Source organism: Cupressus sempervirens, chromosome 9 (genome assembly GCF_028749045.1).
Source record: "Cupressus sempervirens isolate cs-2001-9-10 chromosome 9, ASM2874904v1, whole genome shotgun sequence".
NCBI classification, from domain to species: Eukaryota; Viridiplantae; Streptophyta; class Pinopsida; order Cupressales; family Cupressaceae; genus Cupressus; species Cupressus sempervirens.
The window spans coordinates 637,064,644-637,091,612 of record NC_143126.1 but is presented as its reverse complement, the minus strand read 5'-3'; the positions used below and the strand labels follow the sequence as shown (position 1 = coordinate 637,091,612).

General features: G+C 35.2%; 1 protein-coding gene across 2 annotated transcripts in view; it reads left to right on the top strand.

The window, feature by feature from the left end:
- The first annotated feature begins 2,991 nt into the window (after window positions 1-2,991).
- TED3 (Pex2/Pex12 N-terminal domain-containing protein / zinc finger (C3HC4-type RING finger) family protein) overlaps window positions 2,992-26,969 on the top strand; it is a 94,553-nt gene continuing 70,575 nt past the window's right edge. The window contains exons 1-4 of one of the 2 annotated variants that reach the window (XM_089801450.1): window positions 2,992-3,202; window positions 3,447-3,597; window positions 3,891-4,007; window positions 4,208-4,367. In XM_089801450.1, the coding sequence (XP_089657576.1) occupies window positions 3,469-3,597; window positions 3,891-4,007; window positions 4,208-4,367 (406 nt within the window). In that variant the 5' untranslated portion in view covers window positions 2,992-3,202; window positions 3,447-3,468. The remainder of the gene's footprint in view (window positions 3,203-3,446; window positions 3,598-3,890; window positions 4,008-4,207; window positions 4,368-26,969) is intronic. The other variant, XM_089801451.1, reaches the window with a different exon arrangement.

Here is a 26,969-nt window from a genome sequence, read left to right as displayed (position 1 = left end):
TGAACTATCCAAGGAGGTTGTAAACTAAAAATCAAAAGCCTACTAAGGTCAAAATTGACAAAATAGCTCATTGTAATCACACTACTTATAAAGTTCCAAATCACACATTAGGGGGGGATGATTGATTATTTTTGCATTTTGTGGGGTGCATACATAAATTAATCTCATGGAGTTTTGTTTCACATGTTGACATAGAGTTAGACCCCCGTTGATAAAGAGGAACTATCAAACATGGAGTGCCTTAATCATTAATCATCTACAGAGAGAGCATACGGAAGTATTTCCTTGTTTATGTTACAACAAACTGATCTCTTCCACTGAAGAACAACCACCTATTAACAAACTCTTCGATATTATTATATTCAGTATCAATTTTGATTATTGGCATGTCAATAAAAAGCTCATTCACCCTTATGATATTTGGATGGCTCTTTGGAAAGAATATGGAGATCCCACAGTTCCTCCTTTTCCAGAGGACATTATATCTTTAGTCGCTTCAGTAATGTTCCTCCAACTTGAGATGAGATCCCACCTCCTGATGCTCCTATTGATTTTACTGATCTAGTTCCAACCACAGATGCTCCTGATTTAGTGCAGCAGATATCACCATGTCTTCCTACTTTAGCTTCGTGGGATAACTTCCTTCTAGGCATTGCAGGGTTGTTTGTGGAGTCTGACATTGAAGATGTGGGAGACATCACCGATGACATCAATTTTCTCTTTGTTTAGGAGACTTCTTCACTTGTTGCGAGGGCATACTCTAACCCTCAACCACTTGATCATTCTGACATGATTGTGGCTTCTTTATAGTAGTTAGAGGAGGACTCATTTACTTATGAGGAGATATATCATTCTGTGGTGATTGTATTTTAGTTTCCTCAAACATCATATTTTTTGAGGATTCTTCCTACTAGTTGGGGAGCATTCTCTCCCACACCTATGGCACCATTTCTTCCCACACAGAGGACCCTCATTCAACTTTCATGGTGTAGCTTCTTCGATCATCAAGGAGCTTCTTTCATAGGTGTGCCTACACCATTGAAGGGAGGCAACATTGCTTCTCTTCCTACATTTTCCTATTTGGATGCTTCATCGTCTTTAGAGTTTGATTCAGTTTCATGCATAGACATGTTACCTTGCTTGCCACCATATTTTGGGCTTCCACTAGATTGGTTTGTGGCATCATTCATTAAGGACTTGACGACATTTGAGTAGACTTTAGAGGCCGCATCCACTACGTACTACATTTGGATCCCTCTTCCATCTTCCTATCCATAGTGGGAAGCATACTTGCACCTATATCTGGTGTATCTTCTTCCTAGAGGGAGAAACGTTGTTTGTTGGCATTATATTTTCTTTTGTCTTCAAACACTTATCATTATGAGATCCTTCACTAAGAGGGGGATTTCATTGAGGAATTCTCTATTGTATATGCATGATGTATGTCATAATGGGGGGCAGGGGGGGGCGGGGTGTCCTGATTACTCCATCCATTCATGCATCTTTCTTTCTTGTACTTTTCTCTCTTTTTGGGGGAGGGTTTTTCCCATGAGGTTTTCCCTCTTTCCCCGTTTGTAGAGAGATTGCATTGCATTGTGTGTTTAGCATTGCATTTGTACTTAGGTACCTAACATGGCCTAGTGGTCGGGATCCATTATGCATTTCATCATAGCTTTTGTGAGCTTAAGTGCATTCGCCTAAGTTGCACTTAAGGTGGGGTGTTAGTATAAACAAGGGGAGCATGCACCAAAGTTCCTGCCTTCATGTTTTTATGGTTGACTGAAGTAGCTTCTGCAATGATCTCTATCTTGTCAATGCCTCTATGTTTTACTGATGGAAACTTATGGCTCAAGATTAGTTTTTTGTGTTTAGTGAGGAACTAACAGAAAATGTTGAAGTGTATTTTAAAATGGAAACATTCATAACATTTTTTTTGTATATATACAACTAAGCTAGTGTTGATATCAAGGATGTCTATGGCCCATGGGATATAATGTTATATGAAGAGAGAGCTAAAAGAGAGAATGATATGTTATTATAAGGACAAGTAAAGGTAGAATAATAGAGAGAGCTGAAGAGATTTTGAAAAAATTAATAATTTTATTATTTAAAAAATATATAAATAACAATAAAAATTATATTGTATGAATGAACTACTCATTTCTACCAATTCAATTATAAGTTGAAATATTTAATTAATTTTTTTTTTGATTACTTAAATCAAAGTACCAAAATATGTAGTAAGTTTGAGGGGTATTATTAATCGTAGGAAAAAAAATTGAGCAAAATTGTAAAATAGTAGAAAATAGTAAATGTGTTTAAAATGAGAAATATATTTAACTTTATATTTGATTAAAATATCTATATTTGAATAACATTTTACAAATTACAAAAATAAACATCAATGTAAAAATAGTAATAAATATATTTAAAATAAGAAATATAAAACATTGAAGTCTATGTTTGAACTTAATATAGATAGGAAAAATTACTATTGATTAGACATATTTGTGGGGTGGAAGATAAAAATGATTGTTTTTTAAAAAGTTTATCCACTTGTCACAAATGTTGCAAATATAAAGTTGCAACTAACGCATTCATTAATAGAGGTATTATACAAATAATTTTAAAAAAAGTTTATCCACTTGTCACAAATGTGGAAAAGATAAAGTTGCAATTAATGCATTCATTAATAGAGGTGTTAAAAAATATATTTGTATTTTTGTTGAAGAAAATTGAATTTTTTTATTGCCTTTCTCATCATCATGACCCAATAGTTTATTTTAAAATTTTTTATTTTTCAATTAAAATTTTAGATTATATAACTAAAACCTCATGATTCCATCGTGGGCGGTAACTAAAAATATTAAAATGATAAATAATCTTTTTCGTAATGCGATTTGTACAAATTTATTTTCAGAAACTACCAAAGTCAAATGCAAAGGCAAATTAAAATCGGGTCCTAGACGATGATGTGGCACTTGCTGTTGTAGAAAGACATCACATAATTGAATGCTTCCTCTCGCGAAAACTGACACACTAAGAACTTCAATAAAGAATAGGTCATTTAATCATTGGCCCCAACTTCGTAACTCTCAGAAAGATACTTGTTCAGGCTTCTAGTAATCACCTAGGCTGCGTTTCTTCTGAGGAGTGTGAGTGTGTCAAAGTTCAGCCGACCGGCTCTTTTGTGACTTTTGAGGTAGTAGTGAACTATCGTTGTTACTGTGGGATGTTTTATATTTTATATGTGATTTGTATATATTAAAATTTGGATAATCTTTGTCTGCATTGAATTTTTGAATTCTTCCTTAGCAGTTTCGTAAGGATCATTTGATCTTTCAGAGTTGTGGCTTTTGTATCTGGACTATTATATTGATACAAATTTATTGTATATTTTCATTTTTTTATCTCAGTGCTTTGTAATAGTTGTGTTTTTTTGGCAGGGCTGTATCTAGACACGCCTTAATGGCAACGGAGGACACGCAGTCATCCTCCCCTTCAGCGTTACTGGGTAACAATATTCCTCCCAGTGATGCATGGCGGCAAGCATATCTCAGAGTTGCTTTTCAATGGAAACAATTGAAGCAATCAAGGGTTTGCATTTTCCTCCTCTGGTTCCGTTGCAGTAATTTTTGTGATAAGAATTGAAAATGTACTCGATGTTTGAACTGTTGATCCCAGGGTTTTCTGTATAGTTTTCTGCATAATTAATACTTCAGCATCAAGATTCATGTTTTGAAACAAAAGGATACTGTGTGGTTTTATATTTAACAATGTTGTTAGGATTGAAGATAAAAGTTTTAGAGTTTCTTGGTTTATGAATCTATTAGATTTCGTAGTGCGAAGAATTGGAAATCAGAGAGTGATTATTTGGATTTTGTTTTCAGAGACCTCTTATTCAAGTACCAATTTCAAGAGTTAACCAGCTTGACGCTGGTAAACTTGATGTTGAAATCTCAGCTATGTTGAAGGAACAGCTTGTTAAGGTTTTTTCCGTCATGAAGGTATGCATGTGCACATTACGTATATGTGTCTGCCATTTTTTTGGTTATATTGGAGCACTCAGGAGATTGATTATCTGAGGGAATAATGTTGGAGTAGATTGTTGGATGTTGGTATTTGAGACAGTTTGGATTTTGGAAACTATGAAACAGGTTATGGAAATGTGCTTCTTAGCAATTCAAACTGTTTTTATTATGTCTAGCCAGGATGGTTATTTCGATACGAGCCAGAGCTAGATGCATTTCTTCAATTCCTCATTTGGCGTTTCTCGATTTGGGTGGATAAGCCAACCCCTGGAAATGTACTTATGAACCTGCGGTACAGGGATGAGGGATCTACAGTGGTGGTGCCTAAAGAGGAAGGTTAGGTGACAAGACATTGCTTTCTTTATTAGAAATTTATTATCTTTCTAATCAATCATTAGGCATAGGAGACCCTTTTGTCTTTTGTTTGTTGTTTTGTAAGGATTAAATGTTAAGCCGTGATACTTAGCCTCGAGGGATAATGTGATTATGCAACTAAATTTTTCTTTTTGAGGTTTAGGGCAGCTTTTTCTTGATAATAAGGTGAACCAAGGGCCATTTACTTGTTCCTATTTATGATTATCTAATTGTCCTGATATGTGATGGTAACGGCAGTTAGAGGCTAGTTGGTACTTACGTTTTAGTCTGTATTCATAAGCTACTTGACAATTCAGAAGTAGATGACAGTTTTAATATCATTGGGCGAGCAATTCTAAATTTTAAATGTGATGTGCACTTGATGTTAAATCCTTAACGGATTTCACAGTTTGCATTCTTGTAATATATATATATATATATATATATATATATATATATATATATATATATATATATATATATATATATATATATGTATGTATGTATGTATGTATGTATGTATGTATGTATGTATGTATGTATGTATGTATCTCAATTCAATTTACTTTCCAATGTGACAAATCAATGGATAACAGTCACAAGATGATGTAATCACAAGGTTTAAAACCTATGGTAATCAGAGACTAATCTTGTTGACACAATGTCTACTAGAAATAGAATACTAGTTTCTTCAAATGAATACCAGGGCCAGCTGTGGACCAAGTACAAACTGCTGACAATAACAGAAAACAGATTGAAATGCAGAGATGAGTATTGTGATTTCTGACCTTAATTACGGCAGAATTAATCCTTGATCAAATTCAGATTTGAGCACAATTCATTTCCAGTTTAGAGACACATTAGCAGATCAAAATAGATGATTTATTTATCCAGATCTGAATATGATTACAATGCCCAGAACTTCCTGGGTTTATGTCCAGCAACAACCATCAAGCCATGCACCTCATTAGCACACTTGACGTCCCTGATGGTTGCAACACTCATGACAATGGACTGGATTTTTCAATTAGCTAGCTGCACGGCAGTCCTCTAATCCCAGTCAAAGAGGCTTACTGTTTAATAATGATAATCAGATCCCATGCCATGAATAGCCCCAATATTGTAGCTTGAGAAGGCAATAAAATTAAATTGCAGACAAGCCAAAACAAGTGAAATGGAAACACCAACACCAAGACATAAATTTTCAAAGCAGGTGAGCTTGAATGCTTAAGTAATTCATCCCTTTCTGATTCAATCAGCAACAGAAAACTGCAAATGCATTTCAAATTGTTCCAGCAGGGAATAAATACTGAGCGCTGACCTTTAATCTAAAGACCATTCTCCAAAGACCAACTTGATCATCTTGAGTCCAGACTAGGTTTGCAACTATAACTTACCAATCACAATCTGCGAGGAGAAATGGTGTCCAGCAGTGGCTGAAGGAAACTTGCCAAGACTTTAATTGGAGCTGAAAAACATTTTTTTTATAGAACTCACAGTTACTTGGCTGGAAGGAATTTAACCAGCGACCCTCATTGTAATGACTCCCACATGTCCTGGAAGGTAATAGAGATTCAAGTCAAAGTTAGTAGAACTGTAGAAGCATTGGCTAGTTAATATGGATGGTTCTTGTTCCCACTTGATTATTTAATTTCACTTACAGATGTCTGTCTGTAATGTGCCCTTTTTTAAATAAGATTGAATAATAAACTTAAAATACAAAAGCTTAAAAGTTAAATTTAAATTTAAAATATAAGAGAGTAAAGTTAAAATATAAGATAATTAAAATGTGGCTAAATTTAATGAATGGCCAAAAGGTGTGAAATGAAAAGTTGCGTCTCCCTCAAACATGAGATGTAAAAGGTAGAAGACAACTTCATTTCAATGAGGGATATGGAAGGAGGAAAAACAAATGGAGCGGATGAATTGGATACTAAAAACAAGACAATAATTTCTACATACTAGGGCACAAATCTGATAACAAAAACTTTTACAACTGGGGCATAAATATGGATTCTCTTTTCATTACAGTAGTTTCATTCCAACCCAGAATTTCTGATCAGATTTCAGTTCAGGATTAAAATTGAAGAGATGCAAAATTCTGATTATTACACTTAGAAAATGACATTTTAAACACTTGTAACTCCTCAGAAAATTCCAAAACTAAAATTCAGACATATCCATCAAATAAATATGGAGATTTTATACCAAAATAGTCCAGATTTGTGTCAGATTTTTTTTTTCCTTAACCCTAGCCGACCTTCCAAAAGTGGTGTTGGTCTCCCAAATTGATCAGCATTGAGTCTGAAACTGATGCTCTTCAATAGCTGTCCACAGAAAATTCAGAAATAAATAACTTGCAGTAGTGAATGTTCCCAGATCGAGGCTCTGGCACTGATGTTGTCCTCAATTTGGCCTCTGAATCTGATGAGTTTTTGCAGCTAAGTTTTAACAATGTGCTAGGGTTTCTCAAAGTGGAGGTCTTACACCAAAACAACGTTATTGTTACGAGGGAGAGCCCATATATCTCACCAAAATCAGGGACACCCAAGGGTTTTAATCATCAAGCCAAGTTGCATCAGCAGACAAAAGCAAATCTCATCACATAATAAACTCAAAATGAGCCTTTAGGATGTTATATGACAAGTCCTAACAATATAATTTAATCTCTAACCTCTGAACTTAATTTCTTTATCCAGGGATTTACGATTAAGAAAAAACCTGCTTTTATCAGCTTTCAAAAGCTGGTTGCCCCCTAGGTGAATTGCCACATGTTTTAAGATGTCACTTAAGTACATGAAAAAGTGACAACTTAAGTCCCATGGTTAGGCGTCACTTTAAGCTGCCTAAAAAGATGTGCCCAACTTAAAATAACTGAAGATCCCTTAAGTTGCATAAAAAGCTGCGCACTCAACTCAAAAGTTAGAATTTGGAACGAGCCAAGGACTTCTTTTTGTACCCAATGATGCTCTACGTCCTCTTTCTTGTGGATAATCAAAGGAAATGACAGCCAAACTGCTGCTACTTGTCTTGATTTGAGTTGGGGACATTACAAGGAAGAATAAAGAAATGGGAGAAAATAAGGAAGTGATTTTTCCAAAGGGAAAAGGGTTGTATCTCTTTCAAAGGGTGGTAACTATAGAAGATTATGACTCCCTCAAAGGGCAGGAATGGCGAAGGGTCGTGACTCTTTCAAAGAGTGCTAATTGTGAAAGGTTGTGACTCTCTCAAAGGGAAACAACGATGAATGTTGGGATTCTTTCAAAGGGTGGTAATTATGGAAGATTGTGAAGCTTTCAAAGGGTAGAAACAATGAAGGGTTGTTACTTTCTCAGAAAGTAGTTAATGTGAAAGATTGTGGTCATTGCAAAGGACATACATGATGAAAAGGTGTGGCTCTTCCTCACATTGGAAGATATATGTTAATGTTTTGCCTAGAAATAATGAAAACAACAAGAAAGAATAACAAAAATAAGTACAAAAGACACAATGTGTTCAGCCCGTAGGTGAACAAAGGAAAGAAACATATAACTACTTATCAAAGTAAAATACTATTCATTAATCAAATGCTTCTATACATAACAGTAATGTTCCATACCATGATGCCAAATACATAAGTGAAAGCCACATTTATAATATCTGATATGGTGCTTATGAAACGACACAATTGTGCCCGTACTGGTAACTGTTTAACGACTTAATTTGCCAGACAACATCATCCCCCCCAAAAAAGAAAAGCCGTCTCCTGGCGACTCAAAACTGACAAAATTAGGAGACAACATACAAACATAGAAACAACATAGACTAAGGAGGAGGTTGCGTCCCAGGAGTGTTCAATTGCTGGCACAACTCGTAAACTTGATCAGTGTGTATCCGTAAGTCTTTTTACGTCTGTGTGTTAACTTCCACTGTCTCTTTCAGGAGAAGTATTGCCTCCATGGCTTGAGTCTGGGCCACTTGCAATCCTTGTTCGGTTGCTTGCAATCCTTAATCAGCCTTTTCCTTGTCTCGCAAGAGCGCTGCTCGCTCGGCCGCCCATGTTGCCTGTTGGTTAACCAATTCAGCAACTATCTTCTCTTGAGCTTCTACCTCAATTGCCTTGGACCTCACAGCTGTAACCCTCTTTGCTTTCCTATCTACCTCTGCACGCCGATGAGCATAGTAGACGTCTTTATACACCCCTACTATCTCTTGTGCAACCTTCTCCATAGTAGTGTTGCATGGTCCCAACTCAGGCTCTGTAGTCCAATTAGCCAACATATCTGGTGTTTCCACGATTGGTTATCCTTTGGCCTCAAAGCAAGAGCGAAAACGCTTTGGACAGACCCTTTGAATATAGGCTCGAACCAACTGCAACTCCCTCCTACGGGTCAAAGCTTGATGCCCAACAATTCGACCTCTCTCTAGCACAACCTCCATGGCTCTGATGTATGCCTTGCATCTCTCCTCATCCGACCCATAATTCACTCTGTCCTCGGTGCTGACATCTTGCGCCATATCTGTATCCATCTCTGTCTCTTCTGTAGTAGCCACGCCCACATCCGGTGCGACCTCCTCATCTCCGGGCGCATCCTCGGAGTGTGGTCCTCTTGACTCCTTTGGCACTAAAATGGCAGCTACTCCCGGGGATACTTCTCCCTCCCTTTGGCCACTTTCTTTTGTCTTTCCCACGGCTAACCCGTTTCGACGAAGTTTTTCCTTCTCTTTTCCTGTCTGTTGCTTTTCTCTTTCCTTGCGGAATGTCGCCCTACTCTTCTTCACGAATATTGTCTTGTTTTTCCTTTTTTGCGGATGGCGGACCTTTCTCCTTTTTGTGTAGAATGGTGTCCATGGGATGGCATCATTCAACAAAAATCTATCTTGCTAATCCATCTTTTCCTTCTGCAAACCCTTGTTATTTATCTTCTTTGGCAACTAGAGGATTGAAAGTTGCCCTCATTATATATCATAAAGCTCGATTGTATTTATTATCTCTCCGCAGACTCTCTTGGCAATCTCTGTGGGAGTTCCTGTTTTCGCTGATTCTCCGCAGGGTTTTCTAATTTTTTCCTTTCACCACTGCAGGCTCTTATATGCAGGCACAATGTTCGTGGGGACATTACCCGCGGAACACATGTCCGTGGGGGCCTTGTCTGGGACATTGCCCATGGGACACATGTCCGCAGAGACAATACCCGTAGGACACATGTCCACGGGGATATTAGCCGTTGGACACTTGTCCGCAGGATACGTCCAACACATTTAATTTTTAATTATTTATTATTATTATTTTTAAATTTTAAATTTTTTTTCAAAGTAAAATACTATTCATTAATCAAATGCTTCTGTACATAACAATAATGTTCCATACCATGATGCCAAATACATAAGTAAAAGCCACATTTATAATATCCGATACAGTGCTCATGAAACAACACAACCGTGCTCGTATAGGTAACCATTTAACTACCCAATTTGCTGGACAACACAATGCATTTATTTGGCAAAACACTACAATCTAGAGGGAAAATCCCAGCCACACCAGAAAAATATCACTTTTATTGATAATAAATGTTCAAGAACAACGCTTTTCCACACAATGACATGTCACATTACACTAGGCAATTGCACAGAAATATTGAAATGAGAGACTTCATATCACACTTGAAGGTCTTTTCAATTTCCAATTACAAGAGTCTTCATGTTTTCAAATGTATGGATCTTTGCACTACACATCTCTTCCTATAATATTATCTCAAATATATAAATATCTTCTCCAGCTGTTGACACAATCTACTCTATTTCAACATATAGAAAAATTAGAGATAAAGATCTCTATCTCAGCTACAATCTTCAACACTCCTTCTTAGCAAGAGGGAGATCTTTAGTATGCCAAACAGACATAGCTGCAGTCAAAGATGTCAATTATAAATTCCCATCACATAGATTCTTATAAAAATATGTTATCTCAGCATTACGTAGTTCAGCATAGTTACTTCCTAAGCACATAAAATTGAAGTCATGGAGTCACACACATGATTTCCACCATGCCTCCTTATAGAGGGTTGTCCACCACACCTACTCATAGAGGGTGGAACAAGGGCTTTCACCTTAGACTTCTCCTAGAGGAGAATGCATTTCTACCATGCCTACTTGCAGAGAGTGGTCCACCATACCTACTCGTAGAGGGTGGAATGGGGGATTTCACCTCAAACTTGTCCTATAGAAGAATGCATTTCCACCATGCCTACTTGTAAAGGGTGGTCCACCATACCTACGTGTAGAGGGTGGCACGAGGGCTTTCACCTCATTCTTCTCTTGGAGAAGAATGTATTAACAAGTAAGAATGGTTGAGATTTTCTCTCTACAGAAACACCCTCTTAGTAGGAATAGCTTTGAAAAACACAATAAGATAGCTGATTCCAATTTGACCAAACAGGGAGCTTTAGCAGTTCTACCGCCACATAAGCATGCAAAGAATTAGATGCAAGCTCCCTCTGAATATCATTTCCTATGTATGATCTTTCTCTTTTAATGAAGAAATGTATCATCAATTCAGTCCAAGACTGCAAAGAGCGTCCCCATATAGTCTGCTCTGCTTTTCATATAATCTCTTGTCATCCCATTGCTTCCTGATGCATCCTTCAACCAAGACAGATTAATAATAACTCATTAAGTCAACCTATCATAAAGAACAATGCAAAAACATACACTAATAACAAAAATTCATAGTCGTAGAATACTTATCTCTTTTAGATAGACTTCCATGTGATCCCAATAGAGATGACTCCGAATCACCATTGATTCTGACAAATCAGGAAGACAGAAATATATTAGAACAGAGATAGTAAAATCTCAGCAAAAAGACTATAAATATGAATAACAGTCTGCTCATAAATAGTGAGCATGCTGAAGCAAAAAAGGAGACATCGATTTGAGACTTCAGTATGGTCACAATTTCAAACATGATAGATCGAGTGTACACAACTAACAAAAATAGCCACAACTCCAGGGCAAATTTGAAGGTAAGGACACCTTATAACTCAACTCATGCATTCAATGTAGAAGTTTACATCAAGAAAGCAATATATAAAATCAAAATGGAATAATTTCTTCGCTGATTGTATCTCGTTTAACTTATTACAAAGCTATAGATAAAACAAAAATAGGCAGATGTTCCCTTTACAGAGAAATGGAAATAAAGGCAAAAATCCAATTCTGTTTTCTAAACGAACAAGTATGAGACATTTCAGAATGCAGTAATCCAAAGAATCCTAAAAGCAAAGTTAAAACTCCACGATTCATATCGTGATATGTATGAACTACACAGCAGAGTCAGATTCCAGACCAAACGCATTTACCTTGCAAACATCATAGATGTTTGACATAGCTCCAGTGCAAACAATTAATTGTTTAATAAAATAAAAAACCAAGCTAATAAAAACTATGTTTTGAGGATTCTTATCACTATGTTCTGGAAAAAATTATCTATTTGACAGTGCTCAAAAGTTTCAATTGTATCTGCAACATTGTTACTGAAAATGATAGGCAGAAGGGGTAAAGAGAGGACCCTCGACTGTGCATACGCCCTTGCATACATCTAACAAAGACCTTTCATTTTTAGAATAAATCATTAAGCATGAGTGAATTGCAGACACCCGAAAGACTCAAAATTTATATATATTGATCTTATGCAGATAAAGAAAAATTAATATCTGTTCAGAAATCACCCTGTAGTAAATCACATGAAAAACTTCTTCTAACAAACACCATGGATAACACACACACTCAGGCAGCCCTGCACATGACACCCAGGCACACAGGCAACAATCAATAATCGCATCCAAACTACTTATGCTGTGGAAAAGCCATTCTCCCTGAGCTCATACCAAAAACATGCTTCTATGAGAAACAAATAGTCTTTCACAAAGGGAAATGAAAAGTCCGCGGTCACAATCATAATCGAACCAAATCAACATATAGATAGTGACCAATAGTTATGAAATGTTGGTATACAAAAGAAAGCATGACCACGATGGCAAGGCATTAACCCATGATGCCAAGTCATCCTTTCTCAGCAGTGCTGAGTAGTCACGGCTTGAAGCCACATCAAAACCCTGATCTGGCAAAATCTTTCTATGCAAATGATGAACAAAACAGACAATAAATTATTGTATTGCATTCCCACAAACTAGAGAAGCCATGCAGACACTAAATCAAAATTCCTTCGACAAGATAGAATAAATGAGCACCATCGAACACAATAATTGCATGAAACAGAAGACCCTAAATTGATGACATGGCCAAGTCATTCACAATGTTGAGTCATGCCCATCCAGCAATGGAAGAATACGAAACCATAGGAATAAGCTGAGATAGAAAGCACTGAATAAAAAGTATCTGAAACATAATAAGGAAGCCAACTGCTAGACCACAAAACAGAAGCCAAGTCGGGTCTCTAACTAGAAGGGAATGATAACTGACAAAGGCCAAAGCACTTTGAAAGAATATGAAGTTGCTCTTTATTAGAACAATCTAACAACCACTTTCACCGGGTCTTAAACTAACAACTAGTCATATCAAAGAATACAGTTAATACTTCATATTCATAGGAAGATAGTTATAACAGATATGTTCATGGAATGGGATCAATGGTTAGAATAAGTTAAACAGAAATTTCATAACTAACAATGAAGATACCATCAACGAATTTAACACGAAACTTAAATTCTACATACCGTAGAATTCAAAACCGAAATCTGTCTAGGGACGCTTTTGCAAAATCTAGGTTAGTCTATAAATACTACTTAGGAACAAATAGCTATACCACTTTATCGAAATGACAAATACCATCAAATACTCCTATATCATTTAGGTCATCAAATACCATTGTATCTTTCCTTCTCCTTCCATTGCTAATTATGGCAATAACATACAGTTTGAAGATACGTTCATATTCAATATTCACATAAATGAAAGATAGAAATAACAATCCATCAGATAAACCTATCTCTTGCATATAGATATATTCCATGTTCAGTTGGAAGATCAACCGATCTAACTAGTTGCTAATTTCATTGACAAGTAAAGTTGTTTTCATTTAAAGGAAATAACTAAATCAATGATATAAATCAATCTCTCATATCTTTTGCTTGTATAAACATCAAAAAAGTAGAATACATGTTACCAACAAATGTTTGATTGCATAACTTATCTTTGTCTGGTGCATGTCTTGACATCTTGTGGAGAGGGGAAACATTGTGAGGGGCTTAACCTCTCAAACCTAGACCCTTAAAATATCCCCTCCAATTTCATTCGAGAAAGGCCCTCCCTACCCAAAATAGACATAGAACACCTTGTCCAGCCACTGAGCATTCTGGTTCTTAATTCCACCACTCAACTTGGTAGCAAGGTACACATTGGACAAACATGAGCTTACTTGGACGTTCTTAGAGTTTAATTATATATTTTATCGTGTTTGATAGTTCTGATTTCTGTTCTTCCTTTTGCAGGGATCTCCTCCACCTCTTCACCCTCTTTTATTGGTCCTTCCAACCAGGGCGGATCCTTGGTGATCGACCATGCTGTTAAGCATGGAATTCCTCCATTAGCAGTATATTGCTGACTCTCAGTTGAAAACATGAGATAAAACAACTCTAGCATTAAGCTGTTCTTGTGATTCAGAAATCATGAAATAAGTTGTTTCACAAATGTACATAGAACTGTTCTTTATGATGTTCACACTTGTGCATTCCGACTCATTTTAGATGCAATACAGTTGGCATTTAATCATGAAGAAAGAAACAATAAAAGCCGTTAGACATGAGCCTAGTACTAATACTTCACTTGTAACATTGAATAGAAAATGGTTGAGGAACAATGGTAGGTTTAGATTAATCAAGATAGTTACTGGCATCGATTTCTGAATAAGAAGAAATGGAAGTAAACATAACTTGATTGTTGATCACTGAGACTCAGAATGTCTTGTCGTTCTCGACTCAAGCCTTTTGAACTATAGAGAACAATGCTAGCAATCTGGTATGTAAAATTCATTAGATAGATAAAGCTCGACCTTTTAATGTAAAGAAAGTCGAGAGGGAAGAAAGGCTGAATGTCATTCTCGGCAATGTGAAAAGTTTTAAATATAATGCCGTAGCCCAAGGCGGTAGTTTAAAAGAACAAGATCCTCAGTTTTTTTGAATTCACCGATTTTAAAAGGAAGAGGTGGCAAATGTACTCAACGTCTCTCATAGAGATTTATAATTAAAACCAATATCAAAGGGCTCCTTTGAAGAGTTATTAAAAACAAGATCTCCTTATATATATATATATATAATTTTCAAAATGACGTCATCATACTATTATTATGTCCAAGGTCATACCTATTAAAATATGCATATCTATATACATGCATAATTCAAAGAATTATGATTTATCTTAACCTCATATCCTCTCAATATATATGCATGTATATATTTATACATATGTTACTGGAGATGAACTATAGATTTAATATCATGGTGGTATCGTACATATCTATATATATATATATATATATATATATATATATATATATATATATATATATGATGATGATGATGATGATGATGACAATGAAGAAGAAGAAGAAAAATGGAGACGCCATCATAGAACAACAAAGGTAATGGTTCTGAACGTGAATTTTGATAATGATAGCTATATATTTTATATGTTTCACCAAGTAGCTCATGGTATAGTCCAACGTAAACTCTTGCTTGCCTAATCATTTACCCTTAGCCATGGTGATTCAAGGTTCACACCTATTTGCCCAGTGATGGTGGTGCCCCCATGGCCAATTCTTTTCTAACAATGCTTCCACCCCTTCGACGCGCTTCTACAGGGAATTCTCCAGGATTATATCATATTCCTCAATATAATAATAATTTACCATAACAAGTTATTATTCATAAACTATCATAACGGCTAACCACCATTCTACTTCCCATAATGAATAACCAACTTTCTAAGATTTCAAGATAATCATATAATAGCATCATAACGATTAACTAACATGTTATCTTCATATGAAATTATAGCGATTAACCATCTTACTATTTCACATGATCATAACAAATTTTAACTGTCAATTGACTTCATGTAAAACCTCCACGACTATATGAACATTTTAAATTGGGTCAAAATTTGGGATGTAACAAACAATACATACCAAAGATATTGTGGCAGAGAGACAACAACTCCAGAGAGTACAACATAGAGAAACAAGAGTATAGAATACCATCAAAGGGGTAAATAATATCTATTGGTGCAACCAGAACTTCAACACATACAGATAGCCTAAAGCACTCATGAAATTCGCAATAGATTCATGAGCTAGAGAAAAGAGACTTCCTTAATTGCTGTTAGCTAACCTAGCTTTGATACCATGTTAATGTTTTGGCCAGAAATAATGAAAACAACAACAAAGAAGAACAAAAATAGGTACAAAAGACACAATATATTTATCCTGGAAAAATCCCCCAATCTAGAGGGGAAAACCCAGCCACACTAGAAAAATATCACTTTTATTGATAATAAATGCTCAATTACAATGCTTTTCTACACGATGCCATGTCACATTATGCTGAGTAATCACATATATAAATTGAAATGAGAGACTCTTCATATTACACCCGAAGTCTCTTCAATTTCCAAATTCAAGACTCTTCCTATTTCAAACACATGAATCTTGGCATGATGCATGTCTCTTCATATAATATTCTCTCAAATATATAAACATCTTCTCTAGCTGTTGACACAATTTAACTCTATTTCAACATGCAGCAAAATTAGAGATAAAGATCTCTATCGCAGCTACGATCTTCAACAATATAAAGGGGAGAAGGTTTCATTTGAGGACATCCAATGGAGATCAATTTGGGGAATAATATATTATTCACAAAGTCAACAATGAGAAGTGGTGACCCAATTCTTATGAAAGGTGTTGATCCTTTCACCAGTGAAGTTTAAAGGAGAATTCATTCTAAGTATTGAAGTATCACTTATAAATTGCCATTCATGACTTCATCAAAACAAATCCTCATTCATCTATTAATCATTAACACCTCAAGAAATTAAGCAAACAATCAGTTGACAAGATCGAGCAAACGATCATCAAATCCGCATCAATCATCACTTTGCCTTGCTATCAAGAAAGCAAGCAATTCAATAATCAAGGATCTGTCTATCAAATCAGCTTTCATTCAATCATTTTTCGCTAATATATCATACAACATTCATTACATTACCACTCATCGATCATCTAATGAACAATCAATTAATCATCAGTCATTAATACCTAAAATCACACAATCAAAGGAATTCATTAGGCAATCAATTATTCATACATATATTAATCATGTAACAAATGATCTAGTGATCAATTGAATGTGATCACATCTGAGATAAGGAATCTGCATTGAGAAGACAACAAGCTTGTGATCTAATAAGCATTGTGGAAGGCAATGTGATGATGTGTTTAATATCTTTCGATATAGTAAACAAGGTGTCAGTATCAAGGAACATTGAGAGGGAAGGGGTTTGATTTAGTGTTCTACAACTTTTTACTTTATTCGATTGATTTCATAACCATAAACCAAGAAGAATGACAAATTGCATAGGCCAATCATTCTACAGTTATAAGAGTGGCTGCATCAGGATAAGTAAATGCTACTTGACTACTAAGTAGGATATCAAGTTTTGGGTAATTTGACCTCTGAGCTCATTCACCTACTCTTCAACTTCTCCTTTGTCGTTATCAATGTTTTGATCTTGTCATTCAAAGATATGACTTGAATTGCATGCCCTAAAGAGAAAGTTGTCAAAGGATCATATGATTTGGATATCTCAGACAACTTATCTTCACTATACCTAGTTACCTTTTCAATATTTGCAACACATTTTTGTGTATTCAGTGCATGCTCTATATGTGTTATTATTGTGACCTTTTCATGCCATTACCCATTACAAATGGGGACACCCTCTTTTACTTGTAATTGTTAGGTTGGTTAGATTTTGGCACTAAATTTAGCAGTTCGGTGCTTTAAAAGATTTGAGGGATGGCAAAGAAGTCAAGTCTCCAAGTTGTGGTCTAAAGTGGAGACGTTAAAATTGAAGTCTTTTGGGATCAAGTTATAGTGGGTTGAACGTGAAATCCTAAGTCTATTTAAATTTTTGCTAGTCAATTAGTCCAAACTTACACATAAAGGCATATTCCATGTATAAGGGCCTAAAAACTCTTATAGAAATTGATTTTTCATACTTGAAATTGCCAGAAACCTAAGAAAATTTCTTTATAGAAGTACACAAAGGAATAATAATGAATACATCCACTCATTTTGATCAAAATCCAGACTTACATTGAATTTCTCCGCTTATTTTGATCCAAATCTGGACATAGCATGAAATTTTCCACTTTTATTGGTCTTTTCCTGAATTTTTTTGAAGTGTTGGGGATACAATCTACATCCTATGAATTTCCACCACTTTGGATGACATTTGCTGAAATTATGTTAAGTGTTCAAATTATCTAGAAATGGGTTGATTTCCCCCATTTGGAATCCAGAGACAAAAGATGAAAATGATGAGTCCAAACACGAGACAAATTTTCCTTTGGTTTTTTACTTAGCCAAAATTTGGAGGGCGAAGTTGTAATTATCCAGGCCCAAGTCATTTTTCCCTTTGGAGGTGTTGACATGAATTCTATTCCATTACAACATACAAAATCAAATGCTCAATGTTTTGAAGTGAAAGATCAAACACTTAATCCTCTCTTGAATAAGGTCATGTTTCATGCTAAGTTTGCAAAGTAAAATCACGAAATGACTTCAAGGTTCTTTCAATTGTGGATATTCACTTAGTTGAAATCGTGTGATTTGCTTGATCAATAAGGAAACTTAAGTTGGTTAGAAAGACTTGGGAATAAAATTTCTAAAGCTTTGGCTTACAATATGCAATGAAAATATACTTTATGGTTTACCAACTTCTTCTTCAACTTGAACTTAAACTTAGCCACTACTTCTACTTCTAACTAGGAATGGAAAGAAGTAGGGACGAACTTGGACTCTACTAGATGTAGTATAATCAATGACTCCACCCACCTAGTGCAAGCTTCTAAGGAATACTCAATTTATTTTTAAATCAATATCTCCTCTTTAATCCCATCAAATGGATACAAACTAAAGATTCAACACCAAGTGAAGTTAAGAACTTCATTCATCGACTAAACACACAAGGCACACTTACAATATGTGAGAGGTTAGTGGCTCGGATTTGTTAGACTCAAGCAAGCAAACATCCACAATTTCTTTCGTTCAACTAGATTACTTGAACCAAAATCTATTTTAAACAACTTGAAATGAAAATCTATTGTAAATGAGGGATGTAGATCACCATGCAACAATGCAAACTTGATCACAACAATTCACCATGCAAGACACAACAATGGAGGAGAGCAAATTTGGTATTATATTAGCAATGGTTCTCAAGCAACCTCTTCCACAAATAAGAGGGGTGGGGGTTTATTTAGGAGCCCCAATTAGAATGAATGACTAGGATTGATTTGAAATCAGTGGCTCATATTAAACCATTACAAACCTTAATTAGGCCAGCCAAAAAAAGCCAATAGAAATGAAGCACCACAATATTAGCTAATGAGAATACTCAAAGGCTTGAGGACCAACAAGAAGCAAGGAATTTTCCTAGTCATCATACGTATCAATATCCAAGATGTACACTCCTTTCTCCTTCTCCCTTTTATTAAAATCAATAAACCTAAGTAAAATTACTCTTCCTCCTTGTCAATATTAGGAAGGCTTTCATGTTGTATCTTCAAAACCTGTTAACTTTTCCATGCAAGATTCCTATGTCCTATCCCAATCATTTATAAGAACCTTAAGTGACAGGAATCCATTCAGTCGACTCTTCTCAAGAGAGTCTATGTCTCTGAAATAAACTAATTCCATTCTTGTCTTTAGCTCATTCAAATCCAGTTCACAGGAAGCATCAAAGTTAATACCAAGCAATTCCTTGATCATAACAAGGACCCTCAAACATATCCCTATGAGAGAACCCACAATATGTTAAGTAAAGTCCACACACAATTGAGGGGGGGGAGGGGTGAATCAGTTGTGAGGAAATAAACTTAAATCCAAACTTATTAATTCCAACTCCAACAAATAAAACAATGATGCACAACAAGAGAAAACCATACACCATAACACAATGTTTTGTTGACTAGGGAAACACTTGATTAGAAGGAAAACTTTGGTGGGGATGGCACTGACAAGATATTTTACTAATAAATAAGCTCCTTGTGAAAGGATGTGGCCTTGTTAAGAGCCAGTTACAATCCATTCAGTACAACAGTTTTTGCTAGAGGACAAATCCCTGTTAGGAGACCTTGAACCCTTGTTAGAAGGTTCTAACCTTGTTAAAGGTTAATAAGGAAACAACTAGACCCACTATCTAAATTGCTCCAGCAACTGTGAAGATTAAACTTCAGGATAACATATCCAAAACCAAGTGAACTGACTGATCTGCAACTTGCCCAAATAGTTCCTTTGAAACCCAATACAATATACCAACTCAATATCTGCTTTGCTATGTTCATCCAACATTAAACTCACATCCTCTGACCACATCCATGATTCATGATAAATGTGATACTTTACAACAAAGGAAAACATCTTTCCTTTATTAGATCAGCCTATTAGAGCTTCCCTAATGTATGATTAATATCATAGGACCACACTAAGGCATACATGCCTTCTTAAGCGTCATTACAATTATTACATTAAGGTTCTCACACATTACAATACAATTAATACATTTTAAATGAAGATCAATATGTTTTTTTAACATAGTTGGTTATTAGTAAAACATATCATATGTTTCACTTCAATGACCTTCCTGGAATGATCTCTAAGCCTTGCTATCACGAACATGGCATTACAAACATGTCTTCAACCACGATTCAAGCTCATTGCCGTTACTTATCCTCACTAATAAGATATAGCTGATATGCTACCAACAATCTTTGACAATCTTTCCAGTACACTGGTCTACTCCCAGTCTTCACCAAATGAATTGTAACTCAACCAATACTCAACATAAACTCTAGCGAACATAGATGTGATATCCGTACTCACCCATGAACATAGTCCTAAGCTCGCATAGCTTAATGTGTTATATGCCAACTTCATTGTGCCAATAATCTCCCTACGATATAAAGAATCTTTGTTTGTCATGATCACATAAACTTATGTTGTCATCAATGACAAATCCTGTCATTAATACAACACATAAGTAGTATATCCAAGTGCCAATCAAACCTCTATTCCTAACATAATATCCTCACTCTGCATGCGTACATGCTCTCATGTAGTCCTCCTTGTAACCAATGAGAGATACCAATGGCCAAAGTCATATGCACTCCCTCTATCAAAAACTCCCTACCAAGTCAAGACCGATGTGGGAATAGTCATTAATGCCTTGAGATGAGGAATAAACTCATGTTTAATGGGCTAAAAAAAATTCCACACCTCATACAATCCCTGCATTTCATCTATAAGTATTGTGGTCCTCTGATGTTCTGGAACCATCTTAATAAGAAATCTCTCTGCCTCTTCTATGATATAGGAAGGCATTCCCTCTTTATGCTTATCCTTATTCATACAATAAAACTCTGACAATTGCTTGGCCACCTCCATCAAGACCATCTTATTTGTAGGATACTTAGGAAGTTTGTAAGCTTTTGAAGAAAATCCCTTGGATCCTGATGTAAGTAAAAGTGGGAATTGGATGTAACGATATCTGTACTTTTTGCCTTCCTAGATAACCTCTTATGAAGTCCACCCTAGAGTGTGTGTGATGTTCATGGCAAAAATATCATTGACTTTCCTATAGCTATCTCCTCCATGTAGTTGTAACTCAAGATAATACTTTGATACCTTGAAATGACCCTTATCATTTCCTTTTTTTTTACTAAGTTCCTTAGTGTGTCAAGATTGTTGCTGATCATCCTGGCCCAATTCATGATCATATTTCCTGAAGCTATTTACTCAATGAAATAATACATCCAAGTATGAAATAAAGTCCCTTGGGGTGTTCCTATGATCTTGTTCAATGTGAAAATCATATCACTATAATCATCTTTGAAATCCTCATGTACAAACTTGTTAGGTAATTTGGAGCGATGCTTCCTAGGTTCACTAGCCCAATTGTTGTTGATGATATCCATGCACACATCAAGTTTCTTCTCATACAATGCTTGAGCCTCTTCCTTTTCTTATCTGCATCCTTGGGTAATATGGAATTTTAAATGTCTCTCTTATTGCCTCCTCATTTATGAATGCCAACAGCCTTCCTTTAACTTTGATTGTCCTATCTGAATTGTAATTCCTTGCGCATTCCACCAAAAGTTCATTGCACCAAACAGCAGATGGGAATCCAGTTACTGGTAGAGGCCACTCTTCACTATGTTGACTACCATGCCTCAAGACAAGTGGTCATTAGCTTTGAACATCCTCTGGTTCATTCTCCTTATGTTTACCTGTGTTTTATGTGAGTATCTGCAATCTTCATCCATTTAGAGATCATCAAGTACTCAAGATAGAACCCCTTTTTTGACAGCTTCCTTATCAACACTTTCCTAGCTGCTATCCCTTTGCCTTCTGCCAATCCCTGCTCAAAGCTCGAAGTCGGTGTAGTTTCAGGGACCTAAAAAAGGAACAATTTTCAGACCTTATAAACATTTGATTCAATCCTGAAACCCAATTCAATGATTTTGAAAATTTATTTTCACAGGCTGCAAATGAAATATAGATTGGAATAAAGTCTAAGGACAATAAAAATGAACAAATTTAGCTTTTAATGCATTAATTTACATAGAAAATCAGGCTTTTGAGGTCCCTAAATTCTGAAAACAAAGTCTGAGGACTTAGCTTGCAAACTATGTCCACAGGCATATCTAAGCGGATCTCAGGACTACTCAAATATGTCTTTAAATGACCAAATTTATCTTTTAGAATGACAAAATTTGGACCTCATTAATAAAGAAAGAACTCTGATTTTCTGAGGACATCCTTAAATCAGTCCTAAGTTCCTATTACTTTGTCAAATTCATTTCAAATCATGATCAAAGGTTTCAACACAGATAAGAGATCAGATTGCAAACCCAAATTTAAGGCAGAACAACTTTTATCATAATGAAAAAAAATTGGCTTCCAAGGACAATTCTGAAACTTCCCTCTTTCTGGATGATTTTAACCCTTAAATTGGTGCCTTTGGTGCAAGAGTACTCCCCCAACACTCAGCAACAGCTCTTATAATGATTGGACAAGTTAATGATTTGTGGTGATTTGTTCAAAAATCACCCCTGCCTAGGGATCTTCAGACTTAAATCTGAAGAAAAATGTGTTTTTGCCGCTTTGTTGCCTTGGAATTTGCATCAAATCTCTCCAATAGATCTGCAATTTATGGCAATCAGACTTGATGACATAGAATAAACTTAGAATATTTTCAAAGAAAATTGAACCATATGGAATAACTTTTAGTAAAACTCACCAGTTTCAGCTCCTTAGTTCCTTAGCTGCCTCAAATCAGTCCCCAACTCTGATTTTAACCTCTTAAACAGCCTCCAACCAAGTTTGGAATGATTTAATTGTTTGAAATTTTTTCATGATTTTCCAAAAAAAAATTGCACCATGTAGGGAAATCTTTAGATTTAGTTTGAGAACACCCACTTACAGCTCCATAGACACCATTAAAATGGTCTTGAAACTCAAGTTTTTTCTTTCCAAATACCCTTGCAATCTGACATGGTTGGGTGAATTAGGAAAATTCCAGAAAATTTGAAAAAATACTTCCGTGGATTAATTCTCAGATTTTAAAATCTGAATATACTTGTTCTTTGTCATCTTACATTGTGCTTATCTCCACCACTTGGTTTGATTTTTAGCCCTCCAAGCCTTGGGTGATTTCTTTTCCAGCCTCTTGGCTTTTGTCTTCACCACCTTTGTCCACCAATAGTTAATACTTTGCATTTGCATATTACTGTTGCGTGCCTTTTTAAAGTAGTTCTGGGTTGAAGCTTTACTCACACAACCAATGTAGGACTGAAACTACTTACATTGAAATTCATGCAAACATCATTTAATTTATTTCCCTTTTATTTAATTTATTTCCATTTTGTTCTACTCAGGGAAATCTATTAGAATATAGTTTTTATTACTATTTAATGGTCATCTTTGTATAATATGTAAAATGTGTAGATAAGATCCTTTCTTCGATCATCTTCAGTTTCTTATTAGAAACTTGCTAATTTTGTGTTCTTGTAAATCCTTTATAATGAAGCTTCTGATCATTTGTTAATACAACAAATATCTAACCTATTATTTGTCAGTAATAAAACCAACTTTGATAAGGATTGCATTTTTTTTGTAAGTCATCTCTTTATGATCTCCAAAGGGAGAAGTTCGAACTGCATAGAGATTGTTCATTATTTCTTTTCACTTGTCCAATTTGGGGAATTCAATCGGCATAGGGATAAATTCCCATCTCAATGCTCAGTCAATTTAATTTCAGTTTGTCTGAAAAGGGGAAATATTATCCCCATAAGAATTTCCATTTGTTTCACTTCAATTATCCAGGTGAGGAAAATCGATACTCATCTGAATAACAATAATTTTCATACTTAGAGTCTTTCACTTATCTTTAATAACCTCCAAGGGGAGAATCAACCTCCATTTGGATTTTGGGAGACTTCTATGTTCATCTCGACAAAGAGAAATTTCATATTTTGTCCAGATCTCTTGAAAAGGGGTAAAAACCATACCCATCTGGACAAAGTATCGTATAAAATTTTCCAAGTCCGATGGGAAAATCAACCTTCATTTGGAATGTGATGTCCCTATTTTGAAATAATAAATAAAAATAACTTAATTTAATAAAATTTTAATTATATTATTAATATAGTATATTAAATGATATATATACTATTATATTATTAATCAATATAACATAATAATAATATATTATAATATAAATAAAGATATAATAATTAATTTAATATCATTTCATAATAATAACAATAGACTTAGAATATAGAATATATTTAAATAAATAAATAACATGATAATGACATGATATAACCCATACTTGACGATAAAATGATAACAATAATAATTTTATATTAATGGATTACATAATAGTAATTAATGATATACATGTTATAATATTAACATAATAATACTAATAAATAATGAACAATATTAATAATTATTATTATTAATAATGAATCTTAAATATATTTGGAGATTCATGTTTCCTTATTTTCGTCCTGAGGATATAAAATGGCAGAACTATTATCTCTCTAGGGCATCGGGCAATCGTTCATATTTAAAAGTTTATGTTCTGCTTTGTAATTATAAAAAAAGGCAATCAAGGGCACGCACTTCCAGCCAACAGCGTATCAACCTTAACCATTCGAAAAGGAACATTACAAGTGTTATCAGAGCATGTTCCTGCCAGCTTTAAGGGAAGAATAAATTATATAGAGACAAAGATATAACAAGTATAAGAATATCCATCCAATGTTGTGCTCAGAAAATGTATAGGGATGGCAATATTGGTATGTTGGAGGTATGCTGTTACAGAGGAGGAATACAGACGAGTTTTCTTAGGAGATCAAGATGGTCAAGAATTCTTAAAACTAATAAATGATTCCTGTTGGAGATCATATAAGGAATCTATGACAAGGATAAAGGATATGAAAGAGTCAAAGGAAGTTCACGAATTGATAGTTGGAAGAAAACAAGCAAACACCATGGTTTTAATCTAAACACTATTGTGCGTTGCTTAGATGGAGGGAATGGGTCGCAAATATGAAAGGAATATTGGAAGAAATATATCTCTCTTCTTAGGAGCTTGGTAGTGGCACATTGTTCCTAATATCATAACAACGATTTGTGTGCATAGATGGCGATACTCTACTGGACACATGTCTGGCAGATAGTCGAAGATATAGTGCCAAACCTATAAGAGAGATATATGGTTTCAGTCAATATCAAATATCACAATGGATGTAGCATAGAGAGAGAAGACAACATGAATATAAGTCACTTTGAATGTATTAGTGCTGCAAATAATTCCTTGGCAAATCATGGTTCTACTTTGACCATAAGGAATTATAGAGGACGGGAATCATTATAAAGTTATTCACCTAGTATAAATTTTGGATACTCATCAATTGAGAGTTTCTCTCTTTTACTTATTATGCCTGATGGATCTACGTTGGGTGGATAGATTGCGTACACCCCTCATCTTTTAGATCACAGTAACACTATTGCGAATAATAAGTCAGTTAAAGCTATGATTTTCCGTAAGGGGAGAGGCAAAAGGAGATTGATCGCTCCACCCACTACACAGACCAAAGCTGCATCAGGCATTCATATAAGGATGTCATCAGCAAATTCAGATTAAATATCCAGCGAATAAGCATCAAACAAAGGAATAGCCGCCATTAATAGGAAGAGTCAAACAGGGAAAAGCATAGTTAGCTGCACTTATTGGAAAAAAAAGTCTTTGAAGGCTGTAAGTCAGTGTAGAGGATCATCACATAATAGAAGGAATGAATTTGATATATATTAGATCTAGAATCAGAAAAGAGATATGATCTCCAATGTTGGTAATCATCGACAAAAGCAAGAGATAGAACTTATTTGAAATATTAAATGTAGTCAACAACATAAAAGGAAGGAGAATTGGAATATGTGGGAAGTTAATTTAGGGATGACACTATATAGAAGAAAACCCCCATAGTAGACTCTCATGATTGACAAGGATATTCTTTTTCAGACACTACAATAAGAAGATAAAGCAGAAGCATTGAAAATTAAATGTCTGTGTAATATCTTATAGGGAGCTTCATATTTGGAGTGTGAGGCTCTATACTTAGTAGAGAAGGAAATGAAGAAAAATAGAACAATTAGAAAAATAGAGAACAATCAACTATTGATTCAACAGTACGAACGAAAAAGGAATATAAGAAGTTAATTACATGTACAATCTGCAAACTGCATATCAAATACAGACAGTCCCCTGCTCTGCAAACTGCATACAGTTAGGTCTCTTACTAGCCAATATCATCGAGCAAGTCAGGAAGACATTCAGGTCATAAGACAAAGCTCTATGAATCTGGTAAGAACAGTATTGTCTATATAAATTATATCAATAATATCTAATAAGAAGAAATATCAGAACATTATCCTTACTTAAATATACATGCTCAAACTAGTTATTATTTCTAAGCTAGGAAAGAAGAGGAGGAGTGCAATAAGGGAGAGGCCTGCATAAATCCAACCAACAGGTCATTCCCAAGACAGGATAAGGATCAACGTCCCTGAGTGCCTTGCGGACAAGTCCAAGGAAGGCTTGAGGGCTTGGACCTATAAAACCTTGAGGGAAGTTGTTAAGTTTGGTGTCTAAGCAACCTATTGCATCTCAGCATTCTTCTAGACTAGAATAGCATGATCTTCTCAATTCACATATAGCTTATTCTCTAATTTACCT